Source organism: Bos mutus, chromosome 25, assembly GCF_027580195.1.
Source record: "Bos mutus isolate GX-2022 chromosome 25, NWIPB_WYAK_1.1, whole genome shotgun sequence".
NCBI classification, from domain to species: Eukaryota; Metazoa; Chordata; class Mammalia; order Artiodactyla; family Bovidae; genus Bos; species Bos mutus.
Window position 1 is genome coordinate 40852921 of NC_091641.1, and position 11146 is coordinate 40864066.

At 55.9% G+C, this 11146-nt stretch overlaps 1 protein-coding gene across 1 annotated transcript; it reads left to right on the forward strand.

The window, feature by feature from the left end:
- The first annotated feature begins 4175 nt into the window (after positions 1 to 4175).
- Positions 4176 to 8379, forward strand: PTX4 (pentraxin 4). Its single transcript, XM_070362592.1, has 3 exons — positions 4176 to 4316; positions 4892 to 5516; positions 6876 to 8379. Exons 1-3 carry the CDS (start codon positions 4176 to 4178, stop codon positions 7514 to 7516), a joined length of 1407 nt encoding a protein of 468 aa, XP_070218693.1. The 3' UTR covers positions 7517 to 8379.
- The last annotated feature ends 2767 nt before the right edge of the window (positions 8380 to 11146 follow it).

The window sequence follows — 11146 nt, forward strand, 5'->3', positions numbered from 1 at the left end:
TTGAGTTTTAAGCCAACTTTTTCACTTTGCTCTTACACTTTCATCAAGAGGGGTCCACCCAGGGTGCAATTAGGAGAGTGTACAGTAGAGGGCAACCGCGGATGCAGAAAGCCCAAAGAGGCAGCCGGTAGGAGAACAGCCAGGGGTCAGGTGATGAAAAGGGGCTCACCTCGGGGAGACCAGATGGGTTGGATGTGGGTGCGCCTCGCAGGAGGCTTCTGGACTACAGCTCTCACTTCTGGCTCCTACAGCTGCTTCCTTCTCCCTCTATCCCCACGTTTTTCTGAATCCTGTCACTCAGTAATGTCTCAAGAGACTGGGCACAGAGGATACATTTCTTAACCCTTTGCATATCTGAAAAAATGACTTTATTCTTTGCTCCAGGTGGATTCACATTTGAGCTATTAATAGATACACAATTCATCAGTATTATTCTCTAACCATCTGGGCTAAGTGGCCACTCCAACTGCTGTTTTGTCCAAGATTTATTTACATTCCGTGATGCTGCTCAGGCTTTTTCTAGCTGCCTCGAGCAGGGGCTACTCTGTTGCACTGTGCAGGCTCCTCTCATTGCGGAGCACAGGCCCTGGGTGGGCTGGTTTCAGTAGTTGCACCTCTCGGGCTCTAGAGTCCTGGCTCAGTAGTTGCTCGGGGCATGTGGGATCTTCCCGGACCAGGGATCGAATGGTGTCCCTTGAATTGCGAGATGGATTCTTAACCACTGGACCACCAGGGAAGCTGTGCTCAGTTTTAAATGAAAATCATTTCATTCAGAGTCATCAAGTTTTGTCCCCTGTCTTTGGCAGCCAGCCTTGCTGCTGAGGTGGCCAACAGGCCTCTGGGGAAAGCCTCAATCCACAGGTGACCAGGTTTTCTCTCTGGACACTTAGAATCTTCTCATCTGTGGTGTCTGACACTTAAAGATGAGCCTTGTAGTTGTCCCTTGGCCTGGGGCTCTCTGCCACGAGGTCTTCAAGTGATGGATGCCTTTGTCTGCAGCACCTTCACAGATTATCTTCCTAGAAATTCCTTCCCTTCTTTCCTGTAGTCTCATACGCCATAGTGTCTTTTCACTGGACTGAGATCAATCCAGTGTTTGGCTCTTCTTTTCTATTTCTTTGCCTTTTTGCCTACTTTCTGACCAACTGTTTTAACTTTGCCTTTTAATTTTTCTATTCTACTTATATATTTATTTGCATTTTACTTTATTCTTTGTATTTTGGAAAATTGTGCTTTTCATTTCCAGGAGCAGCTTCATCCTTTCTGATTATTCCTTTTTCCACAGCATCCATTTCTTGCCTTGTGGACACAAAGCTTTTCTTGCCTTTCTGAAGGTGTTCTTTAGATTGCTTTTGAGCCTTTCCTTGGCCCTCTGCATCGTCTCCTGGTTCCTCTTCTGTTGGGGCAGATTTCTGTCTACCCTGTGGATGGAAGTTGGTTTGGCGGGGTGCAGGAAGCTCTTGCCCATGATGTTAGTAAGAGCGGGTTTTCTGCCTGGACTGAAGAAGCTCCCTTCTTCCTCCTGCCTGGGGGCAGGAGCCTGGAGGAGGTACCTGGGGAAGGTCCCTGTCTGCTGCTTTCCAGAAGCTGGCAGAACCCTCAGACTCCCAGTCCAATAGGTAGATGTTTACTTCAATAACATGTTGTTAGTTTCACCCTTAAAATGAGTGAATTTTGTGATTCATGTTTTTTTCCACCTTTTTTTTTTTTTTTAAAGAACGGATGATGAAAGCGAGTCAAAGGAAAACCCCTGTTTCTGCCTGGGGGCCCACAAACCAGAGTCTTTCTCCAAGGTGACACTGTCCAATCAAACAATGACATGAGCTCCATATTTAATTTTAAATATTTTCGTAGTCTTACTAAAAAGGAGAAACAGTTGAAATTAATTTTTAAAACATTTTATTTAACCCAGTGCATCCAAAATATTATTACCATTTCTACATACGCTGCTGCTGCTGCTGCTAAGTCGCTTCAGTCGTGTCCGACTCTGCGACCCCATAGACGGCAGCCCACCGGGCTCCCCTGTCCCTGGGATTCTCCAGGCAAGAACACTGGAGTGGGTTGCCATTTCCTTCTCCAATGCATGAAAGTGAAAAGTGAAAGGGAAGTCGCTCAGTCGTGTCCAACTCTTCGTGGTCCCATGGACTGCAGCCTACCAGGCTCCTCTGTCCATGGGATTTTCCAGGCAAGAGTGCTGGAGTGGGGTGCCATCGCCTTTATAATCATACATAAAATCTGATGATTGAGGAAGTATTTCTCATTCCTTTTTTATACTAAATCCTGGGATCCAGTGCGTTTTTTATACTTGCAGCGGATCTCCACCCAGGCTAGCCTCATGGGACGGGCTCAACACTCCCACGCATCTGGGGCTCTGGGATTGGACATCGCGGCTTCAGAGAACCAGCTGACCATGTCCTGGGGCTGGACTGGTGGGCAGGAGCAGCCACCCAGCGCAGCAGGTCAGGAAGGAGGCAGGGGGCCGGCAACTCTGTATTCAGACTGACATGAGTCTCTTCTCTCCAGCCTGCACATCGCCCCAGCCCCCCGCCATCCCTGGACAGCCCCCAACCCCTCAAACCTCCCTGTAATGGACTGAATGGTGGCCGCCAAGAAACACATCTAAGTCCTAACCCCCGTGTTTATAAATGTGAACTTTTTTGGAAAAAGGCTCTTTGTAGATGTAACCAAGTTTCAGATCTCGAGATAGATCACCCTGTTTATCTGGGTGGGCCCTAGATCCAATGACTGGTGTCCTTGTTGGACAGAAGAGGAGAGACACGCAGGGGAGAAGGCCTTGTGAAGACGGAGCCGGGGCTGGGATGAGGCTGCCCCAGGAGCAGCCGGGGGATCCTTCCTGAGAGTCTTTGGATCCAGGGTGGTCCTGCTGACCCCTCCACCTCAGACTTCCGGCCGCCAGAGCCAGAGGAGAATGAACTCCTGTGCCCGCTCCCTGGGGTGGTCATGGGGTATGGCAGCCCCAGGACGCAGACCCACTCCCTGCCTGCCCGGGTCCCCTCTGCCCCTTCCTCTGCTCCCCAGGGCAGCTGCTGCATCTCCTCTCTTTGCCCTGTGGCTCCTCCAGGCTGTGTCCCTTGGCCGCCATCAGAGTGACCCTGGGGAAAGAGAGGATATCAGTCTCTGTGCCCCGGTGCCTTGTTCACCTGGAACTCTCAGCCTTGACCGTGGTTTTCTCCTGCTCCCCTCACTGGGAAAACACTGGCCATGGACCTGGCCCTGGAATGAGGTCTCTGCCCCCCGTTCACTTAGGCAGGCAGCCTGTGTTCATCCCCTGGGGTTGCTGTAACCAATGATCACAAACAGAGGAGCTTAAAACAACAGCCACGCTTTCCCTGGCAGCCCTGGAGGCTGGAAGTTGGAGATCAGGGTGTTGGCACGACCATGTTCCCCCCGAAGGCTCCTGAGAGGATTCTCGCCCCCTGCCCCCAGCTCCTTGTGTTCCTGAGGCAGCTCCACCCCAACTTTGGCCTCCGTGTCACACGGCCCTCTCCCCTGCGTGTCTCCTCTCTGTCTCAGGACACTTATCCTTGGACTTGGGACTCATACGGATGATCCAAGATGAACTCATCTCAAGATCCTTAATTGTATTTGCAAAGACCCTTTTCCCAAATAAGCTCCCATTTGCAGGCACCAGGGTTAGCCTGGGACCTACCACTCAGCCCACTTCATAGCCTGAGGCCTGAGATGAATTAACGTGGCTCCCAATTCTGTTTCCATTGCCTCCTCCAAGGGCGAGGGAGGGGCCTCATGGATCCGGATCTGCTGTGCACGGCCAGCAGGCTGGGCCCGCTGCAGACAGCTCTAAGGAGCCCCTGCCCCCACCAGGGTCCCTGTGCAGCTTCCACTCCTCTGGTGGGAACACGAGTCTGTATGCTCCTGCTAAAGCAATCACCCCGCCCGCCTCCAAGCCAGTTGGACCAGGCCTTGTACCCAGTAGACCTATTTTCCAAAGACACTGCATCTGTTTTCAGCCTGTGTCCTTAGGAACCTCAAGTGTCCAGAGTGAATGTCTCTCATCAAGGTGGTGGGAGGCACCTGACTGCCCGCCAGAGGGGAAGAAGGGAAGCCACCCCCAGGAGAGGCGGGCCAGCCTAGTGGAGGCCCAGCTCCAAGCAGACGTCCTCCTGCATTCAGGGTGCCTCTTGCCCCTTTTCAGCATGGGCAGCCCAACGGGAAGAGCTCTGCCTTTCTTCCTCATCCTTGTGCACATATATCTACATGGAGCTTTGTCGCAAACAACCGGCCCTGTGGGGCAACGAAAACCATTTTTCGAGAGGCTCCGTAGACTAGAAGAGCAGGTAAGTGCACCCACTGTCTGAGGCGGTAGAGTTTTTTAATTGACAGCAGGTGATGCAGAGGTGATACAGAAACAATGGGAAGTTTCTGTGCTCTGTGGGCTCAGAGTGGAGTTTGCAGTTTTTATGGTCTGATTTTTCACCTATGGTTGAAACAGCAAAACAGGTTTGGTGGGCTCCTTCTGAAGAAAAGTCAGCTGTGTGTGAGGGTGGGCAGACTTGGGGCAACCCCGAGGAGGGTACCCACAGGTGTGCTGGGGCCTGCTGGGCCTCGGGGTACCGGATCTCAGGTTCCCCATGGAGCAGAGACTCCTGTGTGGGGCCACGGCCGGCTCCTAGGAGCCCAAGCCCTCCTCACTTTGATCCCCACACAAGCTGCCCACCCTCACCAGGGGAGTGAAGAGTGTGGCTGCAGGAAGGGGTGGGAGCCGCCTGGGGGCCCTCACCCCCTGCAGCACAGGCCTGGGGTCGTCCCGCAGCTGCGAGCTCGGTGTGGGGGCGCTGGTGGCAGAGGTCGGTCACCTCACCGAGCTGCCCTGAAGACCGAGCCCCTGGGACCCCCTGTGTCCTCTCCACAGTTTCGGAGGTTCCAAGAGGTGACCCTGACGCACCTGCAGGGCATCGCCAGCCACTACAACCTGTCCTTCGACATCGAGGCCCGGTTCCAGAGCCTGGCCCATGAGAGCCGGGCCGTGGCCCTGGCACTCAACCAGTCGCAGGTGGCCGTGCAGGACAAGCTGGGCCACCTCAGGACCTGGGTGCGGAGGACGCAGCGCCGAGGCCGGAAGGCGGACCACAGGCTGCTGGCCTTGAGTGCTGCCATGAGCGAGGGCAGCGCGCGGCGCGCCCGGGAGCAGGAGAGACAGAGGGCCGCTGTCTCCGGGCTGGCCCGAGACGTGCGGGCCCTGCAGGATGCGCTGCTCCACCTGACGCCCCTTGTCCAGAGCCAGAGTACCAGGCTAGCCGCTCTCGAGGGCCAGCTGCGGTTGGCCGGCCCCGGCCCCGCCGCCCGGAATGTGACCCCGGACCCATCTAGGCCGTCGAACCCGAGCGCCCCACAGCTGCAGGGGGGCGGGCAAACGATCAGAGCTCCGCCTGAGCCCCGGGACCCACCTCTAGACTTCGCTTACCGTCTCCAGGGGGCACAAGAGCCCCTGGGCCTAGGCAACCAGCAGGCGTGGCCCCCCGAGAGCCCAGGAGAGGGTAAGCACCACACCCGCTCACCCCCATCGGTCTCCACCTCTCCCTCAGGGGCCTTCTTAGCCCTTAGTGCCCTCACACCCCCACACACCCCACCTTCAAAGAAAGGAACCGCCCAGGAGATGGCCTGCCTGCAGGTCAGGCCGCCTGGCACACCCATGAGTCGGGTGCTGCCTGCGGGCAGTAAATGCCCACTCAGGGTTGGTGATCACACAGGTCAGGGCTGGCATCTTCAGCCGTCACCAGCAGGGTCCTTCCTGCAGGGCTGGGGCCCCGGTCTATAGCCCATGGGGTCTGTGCCCACTCATGGAGGGCCCCTGGCCTCTGCCGCTTCTCATCACCAGCTTAGGGTTCTCCTCCAGGGGCACCTGGGATCGGGTCGTCCCCAGCTGTAGGGGCCTCCAGGGCACCGAGAGGTGTTCGGCACCTCTCTGGCCTCCACCTACCTCAAACTCTCAGCTGTGGCCCGGCTGCTCCCAGTCTGGCCTGGCAGCCCTCAGGGCCCATTAGTCTGGAGCAGATCTCCCTCCATCTGCATGGCTCTGGGGGCCTCACCAGTAAGACTGAGCTGACTAGCTGACCTTCAGGAAATCAACAGGGCTCCCGGGAAAGCGGGGCTACAAGTTTGGGGACCCCCAAAATCCTGACAACCAAACCTGTCTGCAGGCGTCATTGGACGTTCCCCGGGCACACAGGTGTATCCAGTTGAGAACCACTGCCCTAGATCATGACAGGAGCCCCCACTTCTACCCTGGAGCTAGAAATGCAGGCTCCCCACCCCTGCCCCACCCACTCTCCTTCGGGCAGATTTGGGAAGAAGTCTGGTCAGCAGGATGATGCCACCAAAGATGCCCACGTCCTGGCCCCAGCCCCTGTGGCTGCGTCACCTCACATGGCAAGAGGACTTTCTAATGTGAAAGTCCATCCAGCTCCCTGAGATGGGAGCTGATCCGACCTCACGCCAGGGTCCTCAGGAGAGGGAAGCAGGGGGCTCAGCGTCAGGGACAGAGATGTGAGGCAGGAGCAGAGGTCAGAGGGCAGCAAAGGGCTTCTCCCTGGAGCCTCCAGAGGAACTAGCCCCACCCACACCGTGATCTTCAGCTCAGAGAGACCCGTGGGGACTTCTGACATCCAGACTGTGAGATGCTAACTTTGGGTTTTGTTTTGAGCCGCTGCATTTGTGGGGGGTTTGTCCCAGCAGCCACGTGACACTCATCTGGGGCTCCCTGCTGCAAGGAGTGCAGCTGGCCAGGTGCCCTGGGCGTCAGTCCTCCCATCTGGGAGATGGCGCCAGTCACGTGAGGACAAGTGAGCCGCCGCCCCCGCAACTCGGGCTGACTCTCCCTCCTTGTTTGTTTCTAGTTTGCAACGTGGGCCCTGCGCTCATCTTCCCAAATGCCTCCACCATGAATGTGGGCTTCCTCCGCCCCGGTTTCCTCACGGGTCTGCGGGCCCTGTCCATCTGCAGCTGGGTCCGCACAGCCGCGGACCACCTGGGCACCCTCTTGTCCTATGCCACCGAGGAAAACGACAACAAGCTGGTTCTGCACGGCCGTGACTCCCTGGCCCCCGGCTCCGTCCACTTTGTGATCGGAGACCCAGCCTTCAGGGAGCTGCCCCTCCAGCCACTGCTAGACGGCCAGTGGCACCACGTGTGTGTCATCTGGACGTCCATCCTGGGCAGGTACTGGCTCCACGTGGACCGAAGGCTCGTGGCCACCGGCTCCCGCTTCAGGGAGGGGTACGAGATCCCCCCAGGAGGGTCCCTCGTGCTAGGCCAGGAGCAAGACCACGTGGGGGGTGGGTTTGACAGCTCGGAGGCCTTCGTGGGGAGCATGGCAGGCCTGGCCATATGGGACCGTGTGCTGGTCCCTGGTGAGATTTCGAACCTGGCCATGGGAAAGGCGCTCCCGACGGGTGCCATCCTGACACTGGACAATGCCACGTCAGTGGGCGGATTCGTGCAGAGGGTGAACTGCACCTGCCTACAGCTGTGTCCCTGAGGGCTCACCGCACACACAGCAGTGGCACTCCTGAGATGGCCAGCGGGAGGGGCACCCCCAAACTCTGCACAGTCCATAGAGGGCCCCCACTCAGACTGAGAGGCCGTCTGCTGCCCCTGACCTGGACCAGGCACACCTGCCCTCTAACACAGGATGTGGGCATTGCATGGGGGTGGAGGAGGGGAGCCAACAAGGCAGAGCCAGGCCACAGGGCCCCCAGGACTGCATTCTCCCCCTCCTGCAGTGTTCTTACAAACACCCCCCTTTGTAGTATGACGTCATTTCCGCGCAGCTGACCGGCCATGTGGTGGTGGCAGGCTCTAGCTCCACGCTTCTTGGGTATGGGTTTGGGGCAGCCGCAGGCTGGTTCCTGGAAAACTCTTCTCCTTGTGTTAGCTGCCATGGTCCTCTCTCCATGAGGCTTGTGAGAGTTTCTGTTTGTCTGTTCCCTGTTCCAACATCTCTCATGAGAAGGGCCGGAGAGTTCATTTCCTGGCCCTGCAGCTCCTTCACCCTGGGGGTCCATCAGGGTTCTGTGACATGGCTGGTGAGGCTATCAGAGCCACCGGGAAGGGGGCTTGCAAAGGAAACAGGCTACTCAGAAACACACATTGAGGATGGGCAATGCTTTTACCTACTATGAAATTCACCCATTCTAAGTGTAGAGTTTGAAGATTTGTAGTCAATCTGCCAAGTAATCAACCATCACCATGATCCAGCTTTAGAACATTTCCATTGTCCCCCCCTCATAGAGACATCATGCCTGTTAGGGTCACTCCTGTCCCCACACAGCCCCTCCCCCAGCTCCGCACCCACGCTCCTGCTTTCCGTCTCTGTGGATTTGCCGGTTCTGGACGTTTCACATAAATGGACTCCGTCACTGTGTGGTCCTTGGTGTCTGGCTTCTCTCACCGAGCATCATGCTTTCCAGGTTTGTCTGTGTTGTGGTGTCTGTCTGCTGCATTCCTTTGTGTGGATGAATGACCTTCTGTCCTAATGACCCACGTTTTGTTTATCCATTCATCAGTCGATGGAAACTTGGGTGGTTTCCAGTAGGGGGCCCTTGTGAATGAAGCTGCTGTGCACACCCTCCTCTGAGTCCTTCTGTAGACACATGCTTCTGTTTCTCTTGAGCGGATACCTAACAGCGGAATTCCTGGGTTAAATGATAAAATCATGTTTAAACTTTCAAAGAAACCACCAAATTGTTTTCCAAAGTGACTGTATTGTTTTATATCCCTGCTGGCACTCTATGATGGTTGCCATAACTCCCCATTCTTGCCAGTACTGGGTATTGTTTTTGACAGCTTTTTTTTTTTTTTTTTTTCAGAATTTTGAATCATGGCAAGTTTAAAAAAAAAAATGCATTGGCAGAATAGGTGTGGGGAATTCCCTGGCACTCCAGTGATTAGGACTCAGCCCGGGAGGAAAAAAAAGAAAAAGAATCTGTGATGTAAATTAATCCTTGCAAGAGCTCAGAACCTGAAAGTCAATCTGTGGGCGCAGAAAAGAGCAGATTTGGGGTGTGTGTGGTGGGGGCGGCGGGCATGTCTGCTCATCTGTCGGAAAAGCTTAGAATCACTAAGTCTGGAAACTGGCCTGCTGGTGGGCGGGGGTTGGCGGCGGGGGTTGGGGGGGCGCTGAAATCAGTCCCCGGGGCCTCTTAGCAGTGATCCCAGGCCTTTAGCCAGTCTGGCCAGCCACCTCCCCTCCCCCTTCCCAGCCCATTCCCCAACCACCCATGAGTCAAGGTCAGAGGATGAATCCCAGGTCTGGAAACCCCACTGGGTGGCCAGAGGAAGGTCCTAGAACCACAGACTTCTGCTTCCCCTGGCACTTCCCCAGGGCGTGTCTGTCTTCACAGAGAGCTGCCCTTCTCAGTCTCTTCTTTCCCAGGCTCCTCTGGCCTTTTCTATAGCCCTGGCTGCATTGCACCATTGAGGAGGGAGAGATGACATCTTTTAGGGGAAGACTAATTTGATTAGGAAGTCTTTCTTTAGGGACAGCTGGGTCGCCAGCATTGAGAGAACACGCAGGCTGTTTCCCGCCCTCTGCAGCTTTCATGCGTGTTACAAACACCTGTTATAACAGGTCCGTTAACACAGCATTGTCCATTAACCACAGCAGCATTTCTGCCCAGTGTTCACAGATGCTGAAACGGTGGGCATTTGGCAGAGGTAGTACAGCAGTGGCTGTCTGCCGACCTTCGTCCAGGTGCTTGGTGGGGCCTCTCCAGGAGGGGAGACCCACCTGGGAAGGTGTTTGCAGGGGAGATTGGTGGGAACTCAGGTCATTAGGCATTTGGGCAGGGCTGGGCTTTCCACCGAGGAGTGTAGGGAAGCCCGTCTAGGTTTTGGGGCAGGGGAGGCTGAACAAGACATGGGGATCCCCAATGGGTGAGTGATGGGAGCCACACCCACCTCGAATCCTATCAACCCCACTTCTGATCTGAGTCCGCTGCGTTCCTGGGTAGGGAGGACGGAAGAATGCAGAGGGGCCTCCCCTCCGGACCCCTCGTCCCTAGGCCTGTTCTCACTTCCCCATTGCTCTGTGCAGCTCTCCACAGGCCTGGGCTTCATACAACCTGCACTTGCCCACTCCCTTCAGTTGAGAACCAGCCCCACCGCTCCTCGGAGCCTGAGCCAGCTGTACTCCGTAGCTTCCAGGCCCTCCTCCACAGACAGGGCTGGCTTACGATTGTTCTTATCCCGTAAAAGGGCAAAGCCAGGTCACACCTTTTGTGATAGATCATGGGGAAAACTTACAATCCTGTTGGGCTTCCTTCCTCTTATTTTGGTTTCAGTTTTGGTTTTATTTTGAAACATGTGGGGAGAAAAAAGCCTATAAAGAACTTCTAAAATGCCTTTATTTTGAAAAGCTTCAAATTTAAAGAAAAAAGTTACCAGAAGAATACATGGCACAGGTGTATTTACCCTGGATTCATCCGTGCTAACATCCCACCAGCTTGCTTTCTCCCTCTGTGGGTAGCTACATACTGTGATTACCATTAGCCTGTGAATCACCTGAGGCTACACTGCAGACATCACATCACAGTCCCCGAATATCTCAGTGCTGTCTCCAGAGGAAATGGGCTTTTCTGATATGACACCCAGACGAAGATCACGCTCCAGGTTTGGGCGCCACAGTAACGCCCCTACCTAATACACAGTGCATGTCTGATCTTTGCCAATTGTCCCCCAAATGCCAGGCCCACGAGCAGCCTCGGTTGCCCGGTTCTGAATCTCCTGTCATCCAGGGCGGTCTCACGGTGTTCCTCGGTGTTTCTCGGTGGACGCTGACACTGCAGGAAGAGCTGCCTAGCTGGCACGTGTCCCGAAATTGGGGTTCAACTGATTTTCCCTGTGTGATGCGCTCAGTGCAGCGTTTTCTGCAGGAAAGCCACAGGGCCATGGTGTGCCCTCAGCACAACCGTTTGCTGCGCGGGGACTCGTCCCGACAGGCGGGTCTGCATGCACGGCTGTGCGGACTCGCCCTGGAGCCGGCTCACTCTCCGCGCGGCCCAGCCGGTGCCGGGCAGCAGAACTGCAACTCCCAGAAGGCCACGCGCGTCCCGCGGCGCCGTCGGGTCACGTGGGCGCCGGCGGGGCACGTGACCCGGACGGCCGTCAC